The sequence below is a fragment of the Enoplosus armatus genome, chromosome 6, assembly GCF_043641665.1.
Source record: "Enoplosus armatus isolate fEnoArm2 chromosome 6, fEnoArm2.hap1, whole genome shotgun sequence".
Taxonomy (NCBI): domain Eukaryota; kingdom Metazoa; phylum Chordata; class Actinopteri; order Centrarchiformes; family Enoplosidae; genus Enoplosus; species Enoplosus armatus.
This window is the reverse complement of record NC_092185.1, coordinates 8,674,998-8,697,644: the sequence shown is the minus strand read 5'-3', so window position 1 is coordinate 8,697,644 and position 22,647 is coordinate 8,674,998. Positions and strand designations below refer to the sequence as shown.

General features: G+C 41.2%; 1 protein-coding gene across 2 annotated transcripts; it reads left to right on the top strand.

The window, feature by feature from the left end:
• The first annotated feature begins 514 nt into the window (after positions 1 to 514).
• sema3ab (sema domain, immunoglobulin domain (Ig), short basic domain, secreted, (semaphorin) 3Ab) lies at positions 515 to 22,405 on the top strand. 2 transcript variants are annotated; one of them, XM_070906819.1, is made up of 18 exons: positions 515 to 632; positions 8,325 to 8,485; positions 8,928 to 8,990; positions 12,269 to 12,388; positions 13,250 to 13,340; positions 14,126 to 14,245; positions 14,907 to 15,049; positions 16,758 to 16,872; positions 17,001 to 17,070; positions 17,173 to 17,317; positions 17,440 to 17,659; positions 17,812 to 17,903; positions 18,008 to 18,049; positions 18,711 to 18,868; positions 20,121 to 20,188; positions 21,432 to 21,577; positions 21,866 to 22,224; positions 22,303 to 22,405. In XM_070906819.1, exons 1-18 carry the CDS (start codon positions 515 to 517, stop codon positions 22,403 to 22,405), a joined length of 2,334 nt encoding a protein of 777 aa, XP_070762920.1. The 2 variants fall into 2 exon arrangements, with proteins under 2 accessions (XP_070762920.1, XP_070762921.1); XM_070906820.1 differs by having other exon boundaries at positions 21,866 to 22,226; positions 22,323 to 22,405.
• The last annotated feature ends 242 nt before the right edge of the window (positions 22,406 to 22,647 follow it).

The following is a 22,647-nucleotide window of genomic DNA, read 5'->3' as shown; positions in this document are numbered from 1 at the left end:
AGCTGAAACAAACTGGACCAGTTTTCCTCTCTTTAGCTGAAGGTAGAGACTCAGCGATAACGTGGATGGCTGTTTAGACAGAGCTGCATGCTGGTTAGGTACCAGGACAGAAAACTATGGCAGTCGTACCCAAACCCTCTCACTCTTCCTAGCATTTAGTATGGTAAAGATCTCTTATTTGTGCTTAGTTTGGTTAAGTTTTACCTTGGACTTACTGGTGTGGGAGGCTCACTTGCAGAGACATTGACCCATAAACCCCAACTCTGCTTTGCAGGTTCTGTCTCCCCTGCAGTTGGACTCTAATTTTGGCTTTTAACCCCTGGAACAGGAAAGGGTTTTTGATTTGGCAGGGGACGAGACCTGCTGAGAACCAGTCTGGACTGACCCACCAGCATTTATTGGACAACAAGAACATTTCTTCTACCGGCATTTCTTGTACTACACCAGATCTTAGACTGATCGCACTGGAGGCGTGTATTTAAAGGACCTCTCTGGCCTCTATTGCCCCAGGACCATGGGCTCTCTCTGGGGCAGCATTATGCTGCTGTGTGGGGTGGTTCTGCTCAGGACGGAGGGCAGCGGAGCCCAAGAGACCAAGAACAACGTCCCGCGGCTAAAACTCTCCTATAAAGGTGAGTTCCTTGCATTTGTATTGTCCAGTAAATCTCTGAATGATTCAGCTCTTCACTATTGATCATGTAGATTAAAGGCATTACTAGAAAAGCCTATAGTCTATAGAAGTTGTAGTAACTGTGAGATCCTAGATGTCCCTGTAAGGCAGAGAGATGCTTTTCGCTCTGATAAACTGTAAAAATAGCAGCAAAGTAAACTGAGTTAAAGCAAGTAGATTCTTTATATGGCTTGTCTGCTTTAGGACTTTTCAGGTGTATGCTCTGGTTGTGTGATGGAAAATAATCCATATCTGTTCTACAAGATTTCTGTGAGATAGTTGTAATCCATTTTTGAACATGAAAACTGTTTTATATGGTGTTACGTCATCTGCATGTCTCTAAAGCAAGTTCCCATTTAATCTTTATTCAGTCATGCAGATAACTCTTCCAAATGTAGTATTTATGTCCCATTACTTTCAGTTTATGTGGAAAAAAGCAAAAATGTGTTGTTCTCATGTAAACCTTGTGGCAGTGTTAGTTAGTAATAAATTAGTTCAGTAAAACAATCAACTGGGACTAATAAATAGGGTTAGGGTTAAATACTATTATGCCAAGGAGAGAGCAGTTCAGTGAGATTTAGCAAAGTAACTTCACTTGCCAAATCAGAGGAAGTGCTCCTGTCTGACTGTTTATTACAGAAGTCTTTCTCTGATGCACTCTCTCTCTTCCCGTCTCTCTGTCCCTGTTTTGATCAACTGCTGTTGTCAGTTTGGCAATGAAAAGTGGTGCCAAACATGGACTCCCAGGCAGTTGAGCGTCATTTATCCCTCTCTCTCTTTCCTTTTTTCCTGGATGTCATTTTCCCACTCCGTTCTTTCCTGCATGGTAATTATACTCAGGATGAATGGTGCAGGTCTGTTTCAGCAGATGGCTTTCCCAAAGAGAAATGTTTCTCGCTCAGCACAAGGGGATCCATAATTATACACACAAACATGCGCTTACACACACACACACACACACACACATGTGTGCGCACACTCACACACACACATAAATACACGGCCATCTGTAGATAGCTAATGATACCTGTGAGCATATCAGTCTTTTAAAACAACATGCTGTCAGTTTGGTGAAACACGCCCATGCAGTGATATCTCTATTAGAAGTCAGGCCTTCAGGTAGCAGCCCAGCTTGGTTATTTGGCTGCCATCGCCACATTATATATTTCCATTAGACCTCATTCGCATTTTGGCTGGTGGCGACAATATTTGGCACCATCCCTGGCTGAGGAGATCTAGCCAGAGGATAGTGAGCAGGTATAATTTTCATGCCTGCAACATGGTGGAAATATTATTCATGTAATACTGTAGAATTTCATCAAACATTATCCACTGTAGGTCCCATTAGGCAAGGGACATGGGATTATTGCATTCTGAATCATTTATATCATCATATAAATTATTTATTACCCCTGTGATAGGTGAAGCAGAGACAGATTTACTCATGGAGAGAAGGAAATCAGATGACTCTCTGTGGTGAATTACAGAACAGTACCTGCCTAGACAGTCTGAGAAGTTGTCCAGTCCTGAGCAAGGAACGTCTGATCAGTGACACACAGGACTGTGAGGTAAAGGAACTCTGACCCCTACAGGTCACTGGGAAGACTGGGAAAATCAGTGCGTATCCACACTGATGTGCTCTGTGTGGATTCAGGCATGCCCACACTTCCACAATGCTCTGTGCGAGCAAATCTACTGAAGACTTAACTTATATGAACACAGCAGGGAAGTGTTTATCTTGAAAGCGTGAACCTGAGCAGCAGCCTGCTCCCCCACAGTACGAGTCCCTCAATGAACACAGTTAGGCTGACTCAAGCATACACACCAACTTCCCTGACCAAGCACCACACACACACACACATCCCCATCCTCCCCGCCGAACCCCAGGAGATTCCAACACATCTTTGAAAACGAGGGTCGAGGGGCAGAAGGGCAGTGGAGTAGGGGGAAAGATAACAATGGTACCCCATGGCTATCTAAACATGAGCTAAGGTCCAACTGTATCAACAACTAAGTGACTGGGTGATGATGAGGTAGTGAGAGGCCGTGGATTTACAGTGCACCGCAGAACCATAAACAGAGTCACTTCACATGTGTTATACTTTGACATTAACTGATATGAGATCGATTCACACCCTCGGGGTAAATGGATCCTCTGGGGAGTAAACCGAGATCCATATGGTTTGCAAGTTTATGGGCCACGAGAAGTAGAGCACATGTTGTTTACTGTCCAGGGAAGGGAAGAGAGGGTACTTTAGTTTTATAGGATGTGCATGTACTGCCAAAAGTACTCCTTCTCTTCGACCTGTCCACCCCTTTCCAGAGCAGAGCCAAGGGTCTGCACACAAGCGCGCGCACACACACATACGAGCAAATACATTTACAGCAGCACAACGAAATTCTTACTCTTGAATACCAAGGAGGAAAAGTACCAGGAAAACTGAAACTACAGTAGAAATTGTTCACAAAATTCTTCTTCTAATAGTCCCACATTCAGCTGTTTTTGTTTTTTGTGTTATTCTTGTTTTCATCGTGGTGTGAATGGACTTTTAATCAGAGTTGGAGAATGGAAAAGTTCTCTTAAAGACTTTTAATCCTTGAGCACGTTAAGAATCTTCGGAGCGGAGTTGGGTTTCTCGTGGTGTGTACAGTATAAACTCTGAATGGCCCTGAATGGCCATGGGAAGGCATCCTATACGTTTTGGATGTTTGGAGGCTTTCTCGGCTTCTGTTCCCCTCCAACTGGAGACGTATTCAGGATTTGTTTGACTTATTTCTTTTAAAGTAAAATATTTGTAGTCATTTGACTTAGTCATCAGATGCTCTGAAGAATAATTTCATTTTGTTTCAATACGTCTGCTTACATAATCTCCAGTGCTCTTGGCTATTGGCATGACAAACAGGCATAGCGTCATGCAGGGCTGGGCAACATGGTAGGAATCAATATCACAATAGCAACAACAACATTTTCGACATTTACAAATCCCAAAATGGGAAATGTAAACAAAATCATGTTTAAAATAATCAAACTAAAATGCAGTGAACTTTGTACCACTATGATACATTGCATCAGACCAAACTTAAACAAAACTTCAGCAACTACTTTTTACTACAATTAGGATGGAATTATTCATTTAGACGACAAGATTTTGTAAAACAATAACAGAGAAAGACCATGTCATTCCAGTATGACCATATATGGAAATATTGAATTATTGCCCAGCCACTAGATAAGCGTTTTAGAATTTTTTGCATTAACTTTATTGCATGAAAAATGCATATATGAGTATACCCTTTCATTCATAACTAAAGCAATAACCTTAAACATCAAACCAGGCCAATTTGTAGACCAGCTTGCAATGTGTGAGAGAGGTTGAGGAGATGTTTTCCTGCATTTCTGCTTGACACTGAACAAATTGCTTGACTGATGAAGCTTTGTGGAGTTTTCCCTCAGGCATGGATGAGTCAGTGACTGTATACACTTAAAACGGCGCAGTGGTACGTTGTGTTTTGTCAATGTGCAATCACACTCGCAGTCATGAGAACGACGAGCGTCAGTGAAGCTACTGAACCAGGGCCAAACATCAGTGTTCCCATTTACAGTGTGACCACACGTGGGTTATTGTTAAGATGTGTTTCTGCTTTTTCTTAGGAAGCACTTAGATAACACTCCCTGTGCCCTCCAGTTGAGAAAGAGAGAAAGACGGAGAGAATGTAGGGTAAAAGAGTTTATTTTTATCAGTCTCACATGGGACTGTTGATTCTTTGCATCCATTCCATCTGCCCCCTTATTTCTCTCTCACTCTCTTGTCTCTTTCTCTCTCACTTTCCATTTTTCCCCCTCGCTCTTCTGCTCTCTCTGTCCTTCACACACAAATCCATTGTAACAGAATATAGTAGTGGTAAGAGAGAGAGAGAGAGATTGAAATAGAAGGGAGGATAGTTGGTAAAATAGTTTTTTACTAAAATAAATGGGGGGGGGGGGGACGTGAAAGAGAAAGTAGTCAAAAAAAAAACAGCCAGTAAAAAGTGACATGTGCAGGATTTTTTTGACAGGCCTACCTCAACGGGGTAAAAGAGAAAATGAGTAAAATATGGCAGGGCAGCAGCTGACACCTGTTACAGCCCACAAATTTTCCTGTCCACCTGTCTTTCTGTCTGCCTGTTTGTTTGTCGGCATGAAAATGTCTTCCTTACAGACAGGCTTAAAACAGCATTAATACTGTAAAATCTTTGTCAAGGAGCTTGCAGTGTATCAAAATCACTTTGCAGAAAAAAAACTTATTTTTTGGTGGTATTTGGTGTGAAGTTGCAGGAGAAAAACAAGTGTTGCTTTATCCATGCACAGGGTGTCAACCCATTGTATATTTAACCAGAGGGGGCACCAGTTCAGACATGTATAGGCTACTGCCTCTGGTGTGGCTTGGAAACATCCTGTTTCTTTCCAATAACACACATCACTGGATGCTCCATAAACACGCACACACACACAGATCCACACACAATACCCATAGAGTATGTGTCTCTGGATGAATAGCATTTAATAACTTAGCAGTAGTCTCTGTTGAATGGTCTGTTGCCATGGACACTACTCCCATAGACAATTTTCACAAACCAGAGACTTGTGTGTATGTGTGCGGTGGGCGGATGTGGTGGTGCTGTTCTCCATTCTCTCACACAGGGATGCGGTTTGAGGAGAAGTGAAGTGCAGTCATCATGTCTGAGCAGTTTCCCTACAGCTGCTTGACACCTTGCTGTTCATAAAACAAGTGTATCATTCTGTGGACAATTATTTATTTCCTTTAGATAAACAGATTATATACAGATTACACAGACACACTGTTTGTGTTACTGGTGGTTTATTTTAAGGAGCAGAAGGGATCTTTCCTTTTTGCTTTTCCAGGTGACTCATCAATGTGCATTTTTGTGTGAATGTGTGTATAATTACTTTGCTGGATTTCAGGTAACAGGAGGGAATTTGCTACAATTTACTAAATCATAAGTATTTCCTAGTTCTATGGTGCAAAAGTAAAAATATTATATGTGGAGGATGGCTTCTCTCTGTCTTCGTCTTTCTCTCCCACACACGAACACATCCGTGGTGCAGGTGAAAAAGGGTCAGGGGTAGCAGGCGGGTGCAGTCAGTGAAGGGCTGACAGTGGATCCACTAATGATTGATCACCAAGGCTACAGAGGAACATAAATCTGGGACACAGCGTTGGACTGGGCTAAGCAATACTTTTATAGCAACTTTTTATGACCTTGAGCTTCTTTCCATTCTAAAGACAGTGGCTGTGTTATGTGCAACCCTATAATCCCTTTATAAGATGAATTTACTAATATTCCAAGATCATTTACGTAATATAATACAAATGGAATCATCTACTGTCCCAAATCAAGCAAAACCTTGTCTGTGATTTACAGACACAGTTAAACACTGAATACAACTTTATACTGTAAATATCTGAAGGCATTTGTTGAATCGTAATTTAAATAATGTAAAGTATTCATGGATGAAAGTGCTTTGGCTTGCGTTGCTACTGTAGTCCAGATTTTGGGTTTGGAACCAGTCCCGTTATGTATCTGAGGGGCTACAGTCCAATTCTGTTCTTTACGACTTCAAGAATACTTTCAAATCCTCCTGGACTTATTAAGTCAGGTTTAGATGTCAACTTCTCAGAGGACTTTAGAGTGGGGAGTCAGAGAGCCTGAAGGCTGGGTCACACAGTGAGCATATTTAGGAGACTGTCTAAATCTCTCCCCATCAGTGCTGAGGCACAGGAAACCAACTAAATCACCAAGACATTGACAATAAAGACAGGTTGTCAACCCATTGTATATTACCATCCTGTGTGTACAGTATAGCATTCATTTGTGTGCACATGTGATGGGGAATTTACATATACATGCATTTATGTCTGAAAATGCCAGAGCCAAAATGTTACACGAGGACATTTGTAACTAGAGCCAAGAGGTTTCTCTATTGTTTCCTTGCTCTCCAGCAGCTGTGTTTCATCAGCTTAGTTATTTTTTTTCATTCATCTCCTCAGACTTACTATTTTTCACTTCCTGTTAATGGCTATTGTTACAAACATACTGGCCCCGTAAAGAGTAAACCTGTAAACTCAACTCTCCAGAGCACCCTCATTTAACACAACTGTGTTTCCATAATAAGTATTCTTCTATTCTATTTACCCATGGTGTTTTTATGAGGATGCTTTTAAAGTAGGTGAATGGTAAATAATGAATAGCAAAAATGTTGAATGCCACCATTGTTGTCTTCCCTAGATGCTACAACCTACTCTTGTCACCTTGGCCTATAACTGGATATCAAATTCATAAAAACACATTTAGATGTTTTACCTTTCTCAGATTAAAGCAGCTAAAGTTTTGTTTGACAACTTTCATGACCAATGTTTTAACCTGGAAATTAAAATTTGAGAGTTTATGAATGAGTAAAAGCAGTCAGTGTGATGCCTTCTCTTCTACAATTTTCCTTTCTTTTATACCAGCATGTGTCCTCTTGTTCTCTCGGGTTCTGACACACTTCAGAGAGGGGGCATTCTCCTTGCTAAAACATTCATGAATGTTTTTGTTATTTACTCCCCGAGAAACAGTAAGAGAGAGAGAGAGCGAGAGCACCAAAGGAACCAGTTTTCATCTGTTCCATAACTCTCCACCCTTTTGTGTGGGTGGTCAATGGGAGGGGGTCATACTGTGGTTAGACTTTGCGGGTGAGAACAAAATGTGAGAAGGACAGAGCATGAATGTGTGTGTGTGTGTGTGTATGCACGTTAGCCAAAAGGTGTTATAATGCCGTAGCCATAATGCCACCTTTAGAGGTCGTTACGGTAATGAGATCCTCAATGTCTGTTTGTGACAAGTTCGGCTTTCCGCTGTGAAAGCAAATGTCGCTTCTTTGCCAGACTTGGCAGACCATTGCATTACACTGCAAAACGTGAGCTGTAGCCCATAGTAACGTGCCCTAATAGCTGATGTGGTTTAGAGTGATCCTGCAGTTTGGGCTATGAAATATTAGCAGAGTCATATGACATTACATATTCCTCCCAGTTTTCCACTGTGAGTGTACCAAGTTCTGCTTGGCTGCTCTGGTCAAGGTCACTTTCCCATGCAGACAGTTTGATCATTGGCTCCCAGTACTGGCATTACCTGCTCAGTCCAATTTGGCTTGGCAGTGGTTCTTCACTATCTGTCAGTAGCGTTGCTTGGCCAAGCTGTACAATTTCTAGTCCTGAGATCATTTTGTGAAGAGATTGGAAGCTACAACATTTGAACAAAAATAAAAACACATAACACATTTTTTCTTATCTATTCAGTGTACCCTCACGGCATAGAGCAGTGATCCTCAAACTGTCAGTGTATGTGGCATATTACATCTGAGCAGGCAGGCTAGTGAATGGAGAGGTGAACCTGTGGTCACAGCAATTCTAGATGGTTGGAAATGTTGAAAGCTTTCTTAAACTAAGGCTGCGTCTTTCAAACAGCCCCTGGAAATTTAATAAAATAATTTAAATAAATATTGACCTGGTGGATTTTTCTCTGACTTTCATGCTGCCCACAGTTACTGTGATTTTCACGAGGTGATTATCATATTATGCTGATCATCACTTTTCTTTCCATTTTTTCTCTGCAGACATGTTGGAGTCTAACAACCTTGTGACGTTTGAAGGCCTGGCCAACAGTTCGGCTTACCACACCTTCCTGTTGGACGAGGAGAAAGGAAGACTCGTGGTGGGAGCCAAGGACCACATCTTCTCTTTTAACCTCCTCAATGTCAGCAGAGACTATGCACAGGTAAAAACAATGCTTGATTTTCAGTCTGTCTGTCTGGTGGTTTCATCCATTTATCCATTTATCATGACTGTAAGTCTGTTTGCGTTTCCGACCGACTTAATATCTGCCTTGAGTGTGCATCTCCATGCCAGTCAGGGGGCTCAGGTGTCTCGGGACTTTCTTTTCTGTTTCGACAGAAAAGTGCCTCATGAATATTTCAGACCAGGGCTGTCGCACACGATCACACGCTGTGTCAGGCATGTTAGCTGCTCTCTGCACACCTGGATGAATAATGAAGTAAACTGAAACAAAGTGGATAACAAATCGCATTGTGACCCCTTCAACCCTCATATATACACATGCGTACACACAAGCTGTAGCTGTATCGACTCACTCTGTAAAGTTGATTCTAGGCGGGGGTGATTCTTCTCTTACATGTTCAGGAACTGTGTTTGTCTTGCAGATCCCTTGGCCAGCTTCTCCCACCAGAAGAGATGAATGCAAGTGGGCAGGAAAAGATCTCTCGGTAAGAGCTAAAACCATCCATCTTGCAAGTGGGTGTAATTTGCCCACTCCCACAGATGTTTTTCTTAAAGTAAACCTCACTTGTAGTCCATATATATGGCATTTTAATCATAGACAATATGAGATTTTTTTTTTTTTACCATTCAACTTGTTTATACCAGTGTGTACATAACTAATCTGTCATATGGACAACACACAACCTTGCTCACGATAACCATCGTAATCTCAGAGCCATGAGTGGGACTATCATTTGACCTTAATCACTTATCAAGCCTCTGGGCACTCCATTTAATAGAGTGAGGCCCAGGAAATCACTGTGATTTCTGCCAGACCTACTGGTCTATTAGTACTGCATGAATAATGACTGCTGTCATATATTCAGGGATCATAGGTATTAGTGTTCCCATGTTTCTCCCTTTGTGCTCATACATTTCTTTGTGTTTATACATTGAACTCTTTTCAGGTATTTTCAGACTAACCTTAGGGAGTACATCAAAACTGGAATTCGCCTTGATTGGTTTTCTATAAAACTGATACTTTCAGACTCAATAGTTCACTGTATTTAAAGGGGAAAGACTAATTGACCCCATTTAAATTAGATGGACCGGTGTCACCCAATCAGAGTACATTATTGTGGCTGGCATTCCTATTAGGACTTTAGTCAGTTTAACTAATAATCTTAAGCCTTTACCTAAACTACATTTGGGAATTACGGCTCTTGGAAGGGAGCCTGATCTTATGGCTCGGAGAGCCGTTCAAAAAAACAGCTCATCTTTCTTTTTTCTTTTTTTTAATGGGGTTGGGGTTACTAGCTTTATCTGCGAAATAATCACTAGGATAATGATAGACTAAGATTTGGATCAGATTCAAACTTAGATATCCCACCAATATAATTTCAATTCCCATGTGTGGTTTCGCAGCACTGAATTACTCGTATTGCCAGAACTCATTTTAATGATCTCCACTGTAAACATTAAACCAGGTGACGCCATATCTCTCTGCTCTGTCAGTGAATTTACTACTTTGAATTTACCCTCTGTATAAAACGTGTTATGAAAATAAAGTTGCCTTGCCTTGAATGTAATCCATGCAACACTTTGACTGGCTGGTACTCACCAAGTATGACTCGGTACCCTTCGTTCATATCAAAGAGGTGATTGTTTCCGAACGTAACATCGCTACAACGCCCTAGAATATAGAATAATAAAACAAAACACAAAGACTTAATCATCTGGGATTTCTTAAGCAGTGTGTTTATTTGTTTGGGATAAGAATGTTTTATTAGATTCAATGAGCTCAATTTAAAGCTGAGATGACTTGTTGTGGCATCAAGATCCAGGGCTCTTTCAGACTCCTTACCTCACTCAACCCTTGCATGACAAGCCAAGCATCACATCTCCCTGCATTTGGCCGAGTGCAGTTTAAGAGCAGCTTGTGTTGTGTGGTGAAACTCTGTGTAAACATGCTGAGAGGTTGTCTCTCTTCCCCCGAAAGCTGTGTAACAAATTCTATATTCAATAGGGCCTGAGGCAATAGGCTGGAATGTAAAATCATGGCAAAGCTGTTTGTGCTTCAGTTCACTGCCCGAGTATTGGCGAGAACAGGGCAAGCTCTCCTGCCCTTCTAGCCTTCTGTATGGCTTATTTGAAGCGCCATGAAGTCCTTTGTGTGTTTTCTGTAAACATTGTGGCATGGATGAATAAGGTGCCCTGAGGGGTGGTCTTTCTGTTATAGAGTCGGAGGAGAGTGAGAATTAAAGGGAGGTGGAGAGAGATGGAGAGTGAGTCCGCTGATGCTCCCTGATGTCCTGTAAGCAAACACTTAAGGAAGCAGAGAGGAAAGAAAGAGATGTGTGTGAAAGGTGTGACAGTGCCCCCACAAAAGAGACAACGAAGCTGCAGCTATTGCATGGCCTAACAAATGTGCACAAAGTCAATGTCAAACATGAAAATCCCTAAACAAATAGTTGACCAAGCAGTTAAGGTCAGTATTCTTACTTTGTGCTTCCTGCTGCACATTTAGTTCCATATGTTTGATGTTTTCACTCACTTTCTCTCATCTGAGACAAAATCTAGAATCAAATTTTTGTAACAAGCCACGTGGATAACATTTGCTGATTGAACTGTGAGCGACTGTTATTTTAAAGATATCGGCATACTGTTGATGATGCTGTAAGACTTTATTATTCATTGAAAACCCACTAATGTAATGTATGACATGGTGAACACACCTGTGTGGTTTGAGTCCTTTTGTCTGCATCATCATACTAAATATTCAGAGGTATGACAGGTACCACACTGCAAAGAGATCATGTCCATGCTTACAGTGTTATTTGTTATAGCTTGTAAATATGATGTTCATTACTCAGATAAAACCACCCACACAGGCCATATAAATCCAAGGAAAGACAGCTGCTTAAATGACAACAAAAGCTTACGCAAACAGAGGCTGCTATCTGCTGATGACCCAGTAAAGCCAGATTAACTTAGTCATGCATAATTTGTGGCGCTATTCTCTTTTTTTCTTTCTTTTTTTTTTTTTTGAATATGTGATGACACATTCAGTTTTATTTGAGGTCAGGTCTGCTCAGGCACGTGCTGCTGGAGCACGGGGAAATATGCCATAAGGAAGCGGAGCAATGCATACAACTCAATACAGATACAGACGCCCCACATAGACAGACACACATACATGCACACAAGGACATGATTAAGTGAACTACATCTGCAAGTATGTACTGAGCGTTAAAGTCACTGAGTCCGGAAAAATACTTCCAGAGCCCAGTAGAACATGAATTGAATTTTGTTTACTGCCTCTTTTGTTATTCTACAGTCTAATTCCCTCCTGTATGGATTTCACAATTATTCCATGGGAAATTATTACACAGCTCAGTGCATAAAAGCTCTGAAGGCGGCAATGAAAGATGTCACTGAGTTCAGAGGATAAGGCTGTGGAGACGGGGTGGGTGGTACTGTATGTAAAGAACGTGAAAAAAATACAGAGTCATGGATGATAATGCTTGGTCTGGTCATAATGTTATTTTTTCAGAATTATTACTCAGCACAGTGCTAGGCCATTCTCTGGGGGATTACAGCAGATTACAGTAGGCTTTGCTCTGTGTTATCATCACAGATATCTCTATTTAAGTATTAGATTTTCCACTGTGACCTGTGCTCTTACTGAGGTCTGACCTGTTTATTTATCCAGCAGTTTTCCCATTTTTTTTTTTTTTTACTGTCGATTATTCATCCTGCTTCATCTGTTCTCTGTCTCCATCAGAGGGAGTGCTCAAATTTCATCAAGGTGTTGCAGCCGTTCAACCAGACCCATATCTATGTGTGCGGCACAGGAGCCTTCCACCCTGTGTGTTCCTACCTGGAGGTGGGCAAGAAACCAGAGGTACAGGCACACGTTACGTTATTTTCTTTACTGGCTGTCAAGCACAATAATGTCTGGGTTAAGATATACAAGCTATTCTGAGTTTCATATCATAATAAAGTTTAAATAATTAGAGTTGCGGAGGACCATCTAGTCTAGTCGGGTGTGAGTGCATTCTTTTCCTAATAAATGATTTGCTAAGTACATAAAAATGGTTTCATTCTGCAAAATGAGGTGGAAAATTAAACACAGGGTTTCATAGTCTGCGGGATTTCCAATTCATCACTCTGAACTGCTGTGTGTATGTGTGTACTCATTTGAGTATGAGCAAAGGAAATTGCTCTCTTCTCCGCCAAATGTCACTGAGTCAGACTTATAAATGTGCGTTTCCCATTCGTTAGATGGCTATTTACAGACAATTAGAGGCAGGAAATATCTCTGAGAAAAGCCATCTACTGTATATAGATCATAACCTAGAAATGCAATTCATCTGATGGGTTTCCTATATGAGTGTCGAGGTCACTAAGCAAAAGCATCCATATTAAGACATATATTTAAAACCAAAATGCACTATTGCATCGCATTTTATTCGTGATTGACTATGAAACATTTGGCAACCTCATGCTTTGGACTAAAATTTTAAATACAAATTCTGTGGGTTGCAACAATGCTCATTTTCATGAAATACTACAGTTTTCTCCCAACATGGATGCCATGATGTGCTGACAGCAAAATCGGTTCCCCAGAGAGAATTCCACTCACACTGAAGCAACTGTTTTTTTCCCCCGTGTAATTTGCATCCTCAACGCCAGAAAATGATGTGAACCCCTGAATTTGATAGGTCACTACAACTCATGTGACTTTCTGTCTCTTCATGTCCAGGACAGCGTGTTCAGACTGGAGCCTCACGTAGAAAATGGCAGAGGGAAGAGCCCCTATGATCCCAAGTTGCTCACTGCCTCCATGCTAATTGGTGAGTTTAAAGACCGGATACACTGCGCTGTTCTTCTGTGTGCAGAGCAAGGTCATATAAAAACATGGGAGTCCTGAAAACACCCTCTGCCTTGCTCTTTCATTTCATCAGAGATATAGGGTGTAAAGTAAATGTGAATAACAGGGCATTCCTGCCATTCATTACAAGTGGATCTGCTCTGTAGTTTGTATTTACACCCTGGGAACCCCTCATTGGCAGGGCTGTAAACTCTATTTCAATCTGAATTAACCTCCTTTAAGTGCTGGGCGTGCATGACAGATGACACTTTATTGAGTTTTCTTTACACCGAATTCCCATTTTTGGCAAATAAAACAGGTCTATGTGAGCATGTCTTTCCTCTCTACCTCCAATTATTGCCAGTCACATTGTGTTATATCACACCGTTTAACCTAGCAGATGGCCATTTTCCAGCCCATCACCCCTCATCTCCTCTCCCCTTTCTCTGTCCCCTCTCACCAGCATTATTATGTACTCCCCCTGTCTCACACCTCTGTCCTGTCCCTCCTCATCTGTCCCTCCATCCGTTCATCCTTCCAGTGCCTCCCCTCTCAGCCCTGCCTACTGTGTTAATGTCAATTTCACACTCCTGATGTTCATCACGTCTATCGCTGTGTTCTCTCAGGACTCCAAGTCTACCTGTACTGCTAAGCCCCCCTGTACATTTCCTCAGACTTATACACCTGCATCACTGGGGAGGAATCACCTCAGACTGTTTTCTCATCCAGTGTTACCAAACTAACACACTTCATTCCTATTATTCTCAGATGGGGAACTGTATGCTGGGACATCAGCTGACTTCATGGGGCGGGACTTTGCCATCTTTCGCACTCTCGGCAAGCATCACCCAATCAGGACGGAGCAACATGACTCCCGGTGGCTAAATGGTGAGAGAGACAAGGAAAATCACTGGCCAACACTTTGATCATATTCAGGATTAGTTTAAAAAAATGCACCACTTTTTGGTCCTTGATTTTGCAAGCAACTCTTAGTTTGTTTATGTCCTATTTATCAAATAGAAAAACTACTTATCAAACAGAACATTTTCAGTGGCGGTAGGTGATTGTGTCTGATGCTGCTGTTCTGACCTATGGAATGCCTCAAGGTTGCAAATGAAGATAAGACAGAGGTCCTCCATTGGCCCAGAGAGTGCTCAAATAACCTTATTGTATATACAACGTGTATGTATATTATATACAACGTATATACAATAAGAATTTAAGTGTCACATTTTACTCTTATCTCCATTTTTCTGTTCATATCAACATATTCTATCTTTTGAAAGGACTAAGAAATGAATCCATGCTTTTGCGCCACAATTATGTTCGTGTAATTAATTATACTGCTTCAGCCAAGGAGCTGAAAGCTCAAAATATTGCACCCTGTCTTCTAACAAAGACAAAGAGCAGGGAGGACATTACTCAAATTGTGGCTTTCTCTCCATTGGTTGCCCGTGGAGCTGTCTTTGTCATCTAGTGTTTACTGTCCTGCCTGATATTTTGGAAAGCAAAATAAGTGCATAATTAATAAACACTCTATGTGTTGCAGATCCCAGGTTTGTGGGCGTTCATCTGATTCCAGAGAGCGACAACCCAGAAGATGACAAAATCTACCTGTTCTTCAAAGAGAACGCCATGGATGGGGAGCATGCTGGGAAGGCCACACATGCTCGCATTGGACAGCTCTGCAAAGTACGCATACACACGTTAAGACAGAGCCAGATATCCACACAAACACGCTCTCACACACAGCTGGCTCCCACAAAGGAAAATTCAGACACTCACAAAAGCCGAGAGACAAAGACACACACACACACACACACACTTTCACACAGACATTATGCGAAATAGCTTCTGTATCTGGAAAAAACACTTGACGGGTGTCTGAGTGGCTTTCATAATGGCAGATTTCAGGGGCTGTTATCTGTGATTATTTTTAGCCTGGAGAAGAGTGGGCTTTGTTGTGTGTGGTACAATCACTCGCGAAGACAGAAACCTGAGAGAAATGTTAAATGTCACCAGAACCTGAGAGGCAAAGACGCTGTCAATGGCAGCACTGTTGTCCTAATGCCAGGCTTTGGCACGGTTTGGGACTGCTATACCCTCCAGCTGCAGGGGATGGTTATGTTTAATAGCTGGCCTTGTATCAGCTTTCACGTTCCAAATCCTATTCCTATTCATTAAGCAGGAATCCACCAAGCTGACTGCAGATCAGTGAGTGATAGCCAGCCTCAACCTCCCATTTAGCTGCATATTGTGCTTCTGTCATAACAGCCTGATTACCCAGAATGTCAGGAATCTGCTATGCTCAACACAAGACAAGCCATCCATTATGCAAGATGTGGTATTAATTTGGGCCTATACATATCTGGACACATTCTAATTTACTGTCATAAATCAACACCAAGTGGGATAAGTTTTTATGAGGCAACACTTTGTGCCTCTGTGTTTGTGAGCTATGTTCTGGAAAACAAACACTATACTGTGAGGCACACATTCAAATGCTATTAGGGTGTGTACTGGAACATACTTTAGAGACAGTCTTCTTTCTTCACAACATCTAAAAATCTGTTATTTATCATGGGAAATGCATTTTAAAGAGGCAAATATGGATGTTTGGTTGATTGAAAGGCTTGTTTAGTAATTAAGAGAAAACACTTCCCATACTGAAATTCTCATATCACCATCAATGAATAATTTGTTTCATATAGTCTGCCTAATGTGTTTTAAATAAGCTTTCTGGAGTATATTTTTGACACCGAGATGTTGTGTGTAAGTTTCACATCTATTTGGTGGAAAGAATCTGTCAATGTAAACACAATTAAAGACAGGCCAAATGTTTCTTCTGTAAATCTATCGTCAAATTACCAATAAACTACAATCATTTATCATAGAAACTGTGTATTATCATAGAGATATTACCTCGTGATCTGACCCTGTAAACAGTATCAAAAGCTATCAACTATAGCTGAGGAAGATGTATCCTTACCCTTCTGATCTGGAGGTCTCTAAAGGTTTGTGTATAGTATGCTTTAACAGCCATAAGAGGGGAGAAATGACAGCTTCAGTGGCATAGGGTAGGCAGTCCTAATGCTCCATACCCAACCAGCAAGACAATGCCTCTCCTCATTCAACTATCATGAGGTAATGAGGCATATATTCTCAGCTCAGCAGTATGAGTATGAAATTAGGCAATGCAAGTCCTCCATCAGCATTATGTAGCTAATGAAGACATAAGCTGCAAACAAATACAAAAACTTACAAAAAGTTTTTTTAAAATACTATGATATATTAAAAAATGGTAACTGTGGAAAATAAAACAGTAATTGTCTCAATATTTCTGTAATTTCCAAATAAATGAACTTCCCTGCTGAACTTCTACATATGGTCTGTCCTACAGAATGACCTTGGAGGTCACAGGAGTCTGGTGAATAAGTGGACCACCTTCTTGAAGGCTCGACTTGTTTGCTCCGTGCCTGGCAGTAATGGAATAGACACACACTTTGATGAACTACGTGAGTGATTGCTCCCGCACCTTAAAATGTGTTTCACACATTTTTTTCCTGAAGATGAAATGTTTTTTTTTATCTTTCCAGTCGAGAATATGTCTGTAACATACAGTGCCTTCTCTTTTTGCTTTCAGAGGATGTTTTTCTCATGAGCACAAAGGATCCTAAGAGCCCGATCATCTATGCTGTGTTTACCACTTCCAGGTAGAGTGGCTGACATTACCCATAATCACTGATCACTGATGAGCCGTATTTTCAAAAAGAAGCTTCCCTTTCCTTACCGGACTTATTCTTTCTGCCCATTAGCAACATCTTCAAAGGTTCAGCTGTGTGTATGTACAGCATGACAGACATCAGGAGAGTGTTCCTGGGTCCTTATGCTCATAGAGACGGACCCAACTACCAGTGGGTTCCCTTCCAGGGACGTGTTCCCTACCCACGGCCCGGCACAGTGAGTATGCAGCATGCTCTTAACTGGGATGTCAGTGTGTTATGAACCGAGCTTTAAAATGTTTTCTCCTTTATATCCTTCAGTGTAATTGTTATAACAATTCTTTTTTTTCCTCTCTACAGTGCCCGAGCAAGACGTTTGGAGGTTTTGATACAACTAAGGACCTTCCTGATGAAGTTGTAACTTTTGCCAGAAGCCACCCAGCCATGTTCAACCCTGTCTACCCCATTAACAATCGACCAATCATAGTCAAAACAGATGTGGACTACCAGTTCACCCAGATAGTGGTGGATAAAGTAGAGGCAGAAGATGGCCAGTATGACGTCATGTTCATAGGCACAGGTACACATTTATATACATACGTATATTGCGTACATACTGTATAGTGGAACATTGTCACAGTAAATGATTGATTGACTGATTGAAATAGATAGATAAGCATATAATATAGAATAAATATTACTAAAGACATGTTTGCTTTAATTGTGTGCTAGACATGGGGACGATACTGAAAGTGGTATCCATCCCCAGAGGCTCCTGGCATGACCTGGAGGAAGTCCTGTTGGAAGAAATGACTGTCTTCAGAGTAGGTTATTCTCTTACCAGCTGTACAGTGTTACTTTTCCAAGTTAAGTCGTAGACAAGTGTTGTCTCATCGTTGTTCAATTGTTATTTTGTTATTTCTTACAGGAGCCAACAGCCATTACAGCGATGGAACTTTCAACAAAACAGGTATTGATTGCAGTTCTTATTTCATGTAAAAATGAAATTATAGCAACATGTGTAGCAGAACAAAGCACTGTAGCCAAAGCTTATATCAAGATAGATTTTATTGTCACCAAAGGGGAAATTTGTTTCCACAGAGTGCATCATGTGTGCCTCCAATACATTTACATACGACATAAATAAAGATAATTCTGAAAAAGAGTATTACCTCAGTAAATGAGTTCAGTGAAGGCTGAAAAAAAGTAACTACTGTTTTTGCATGTGTGTGTCTGAAAAACCTGTCTCTGAGAGTGAGAGCTTTTCCTTGTAGGTGACACACCTTGCTGCACAGCCGAAATACAGAACAAAGGCACACTTGTCTGCACATTTTAAACAATTTGAGATGAAACGCTGTCACACAAAGATCTCAATTGTTGGCTGTTCAACTGTCAGATCAACTTGTCAACTTAAATGGCAGGGGGAGGCAAAACAAGTCAGCTAATTGACAGTTTGTCCACATTCCTGACTGTATTTCTTCTTCACTGATAAACATAAGATGAGCCAAACAAAACATATGTGTATTACTCAAAGCACACCATCCATCAAAATTTAAAACCTAAATTGTAGCTCCTAAGACGTAAGAAATCTGATATTGAAAATTGAGTCTTTCTCTCTTTTACCTGCACAGCAACAACTTTACCTGGGCTCAGACATTGGTGTCTCCCAGATGCCTTTGCATCGGTGTGAGGTTTATGGGAAGGCCTGTGCTGAATGCTGCCTGGCAAGGGACCCTTACTGTGCATGGGATGGCACTGAGTGCTCCAGATACTTTCCCATGGCTAAGAGGTAATGAATATATACTCCATATTCTTCATACTTGTCATGTCGCCAATCTGCCATTGTGTTTTACAAGCTGCTCAACACCTCGTACACAGCAACTAATCAGCACTTCAAAACACTGAGCGGGCATTTCTGAAGTTTGCTTACATTGCAATATGATACTTCGAACCTAGCACAACAGGAGATATTTTAACACATCTAGCTATACACATTGAATCTGCTGCATGCTTTGGATAAAGCAAAACATTCTCGAACTGAAACACACTGCAAGTAGCACAGTTAGGATGCGTGTTTATGAGAAGAACAACATCAACAGAAAGGTGCATTTGTGTTTTGCATAAGAGCAACCTGCTTTAGATATATACATGCCACGTGTTACTTTTGTTTAACACATTGACCAGATTATATAGAAGGGTTTTCACATACAAATTGAAGACATATGCAGTCAGGCTGGAGCGAGGGCACACTTATAGTGCAGGCTTTGTATATTTGCCAAAATCCCCTAAAGGTATAGGGTCGTGTTTCTACCAGAAAGCTAGAAATATAACCTGTCTCATGTGTTAACTGTAAATGAGAACCAATGTCGGTGATGTCTGGAGGCAGTCTGGGTGAACCACGGGTGAGGTAGGTGTTAGAGGTTCTGTGGTAGTGTGGTTGTAGTAGTGAACTGATCTGTATGTGTTCATGTATGTGTGTATTTTGTGGGCTGCCTCCCACTCATAGCTCCATGGGGCTTATTGATTTGAATGCTAGCTGCACAGTATCCTGTTCTCACTGTTAGTTGGACTCCAGAGTTCCACATTCAAAAATAAGACAGCCGGAGCAAATTCTTACCTCTAATTACCAACCCACCAACGCTGGGTAAGAACAATGGGAAGCAGAGGGGAAGAAGTTAACAGTTTGTTTTGGAGTATCCATAGTTTCTTCAATTATTGTTTTATAGAAAACATCCTGAGGGCAATGTTTGACACTGTACTCCATCTCTTTTGCATCTGCAACCCAGAGACGACAGGCTGAAATGATTGATTATTCCTTTGTCATACACACCCTATAATTAAAGCTTTTCTACGATACTATGGGCTGCCTGCTGTTATTTTATCTATTTGTGTTGGCCAAACCACATTCAAATACACACCTACACACACACACACACACACACAAACTCCCTGTATACACATATTCTCTTTCTCTCACACACACACAAAGAAGCCGGTGTGTCTGCTGACTCATGAAGGTGTTTATGTTTGTGTTTCTGCAGGAGAACAAGGAGACAAGATATCAGGAATGGAGACCCACTCACACAGTGCTCAGATCTGCAACACCATGGTACATAAATGAAAAAAAAAATTTCACAAACTGTGTCATAATCAAAACAATGTGTAATAAAACACATTCATGTTGGCTTTAGTTCCGACATAGATAGATTTTATTGTCCTCAAAGGCAAAATTTGTTTCCACAGACAGTGCATTACAATATGTGTACACTAGAAACAGATTTCCCCTTAGTCAGAGACATTATTACTCTGACTAATAACGTATATGATTTTAGAATTTCCAAATGATATACTGAAGGAAATAGCAATTTTCTGACTGCACAATAGAGCTTTTGTTTCTTCTTTGAACGTAAAAATGGTCCCAAAGCTGCTGCCTTTCCTGAAGCCAGCAGAGAAGCCAGTTGAATGTATGTGGCGTGTCTTTGTGTTTTATGTGTTTCTGGTGTTGTGAAGATTAGAGTTGGCCCATGTGAAGCTTATAATTAACATGGTCAGGATTCCTCCAAGTCTCCTCTCTGTCGCCAAGCCCTCCACTCAACTGCCCTGTTAGTGGTCTTAGTCCAAAAGACAGGACTCATACTGCTGGCTAACACTGTTTCATTTTCCTGATTAAACATTTCTTTCATTTAACAAAAAAGAACAAAAAAACTGTTATCGAAAGCTGCTGATTTGAGGAGGAACTGTTACCTGTTGCGATCCACTCAGTCGGCAGCAACACTTTTGATTGCACATTTTAGCCAAACATCTGAGATGCCAGACACAGCACTCTATAAAGAAAACAGAAAAAAGTTTTTGAGAAAATGAGGAGGGAAAAATAATGTCTGAATTGTTAAATTTACAACAGGATTTAGGAAATCAATCATGAGAACTTTGCAGAGTACAAACTCTCTGACTGAATAGCACTGCATGTGCTTGAGTGTATAAAACACAAATTTTACTGCTCATTTCCTCCAGTGTGGTGGGAGCTGCCTATTCTGGACTTGATTGAGTGTGATAAGAAAAGATACAGTATAATGTGACAAATAATGTAAAATGCAGTCATTGAAGAAACTAAAACCAGGCCCCCAACTCAGAGGAGGTACTATGGGGAACAAAGTCTCTTTACATTTCAGTCAGATAAAAGCAGAGAGGGTTTTATACAGAAAATCAAAAAGTGGCTTTAGGGCTGTCTCCATTTTTTTTGCCTGTAAAATAAATCACATAAAATTCAGCCGTTACCACAACCGATAACATCTGCAACAAATTTCAAAAATCATTTACTTTAACAACCTTGTATGTATTATTTTTTTATCTAGATGAACTAAGCGGGAAGGCGACTCTCCTGGATAAAACTGTGTATGGTGTGGAGAACAGCAGCACTTTCCTTGAATGCAGTCCCAAGTCCCAGAGAGCACTGACGTACTGGCAGTATCAGCGCACTACTGATGACCGCAAGCATGAGGTTGGCACTACCTCAGCTCACACTATTTTATTGAAATAGATTCAGATACAACCTGTCTGCAGAGCAGATAAATAATGATAGAAGGTTCTTCATAATGAAGATTATTTTAGATAACACAGATCATATTTTATTAATATTAATTAATTAATATTAATACCATAGTTGATTCAAGTAAAATACATTTTGTGTAATCAAAACAACCATGAGTTATAGCTGATTAGATTTTATATCATATCTTTTCCCATCTTTGTCTCTGTCTCTATCATTTCCAATTTTCTCATTCTGCAGATCAAATCAGAAGAACGTTTCATCCGCACAGACCAGGGCCTACTGATACGCATACTTAACAAGAAGGATTCTGGGATCTATCTGTGCCAGGCGGTGGAGCATGGCTTCATGCAGACGCTTCTGAAGGTCACCTTAGAGGTCATTGACACCGAGCGCCTGGAGGATCTGCTGCATCGCAATGAGGAGGCAGCAGCCAGCGTCCCTGCCCAGGATCGCTCCACACCTCAAGAAACTCCCAATCAAAAGCTGTGGTACAGAGACTTCCTGTCTTTGGTCAACCACCCGACTCTGAACAGTGTGGACGAGTTCTGCGAGCAGGTATGGAAAAGGGAGAGGAAGCACAGGAGGCAGAAAGCTCACCTGGTGCAGCAAGTACAAATACATCAGCAGCAACAGCAGCAGCAGCAGAAGGTTGTGGTGAACCCTCACACCCACATGCATGCTCAAGGGCTGGCAGCCAAGTGGAAACACCTGCAAGAGAGGCAGAAGGGACGCAACCGCAGGACCCATGAACTGGAGAGGGCCCCCCGCAGTGTCTGACCTATAAACCTTGACTTTTAACACCCAAACCTGAAACCACACCCAGTTCTCATTCTGTAACCGTGATTAACTTACCCACTTTTCCCCTTCATACTGAGATATAGACTTCTTCCACAAAGACTGGATAGAAAAGTAAAACTGGAAAAAGCTAATACTATCCTGATCTGCTGGCTGGCGTGTTCTGTGCGTGGGCAGCCATGTTTACAGTGCGTCAGGACAGAGGACCGCAGGAAACAGGATGT

Excerpts from the sequence above, each read along its gene's own strand:
- sema3ab (XM_070906819.1), top strand. The coding sequence starts at position 515 with ATGGGCTCTCTCTGGGGCAGCATTATGCTGCTGTGTGGGGTGGTTCTG. Across the intron at positions 633-8,324 it reads GCTAAAACTCTCCTATAAAG|ACATGTTGGAGTCTAACAAC; the intron begins GTGAGTTCCTTG and ends TTTTCTCTGCAG. Across the intron at positions 20,189-21,431 it reads CTCAGATCTGCAACACCATG|ATGAACTAAGCGGGAAGGCG; the intron begins GTACATAAATGA and ends TTTTTTATCTAG.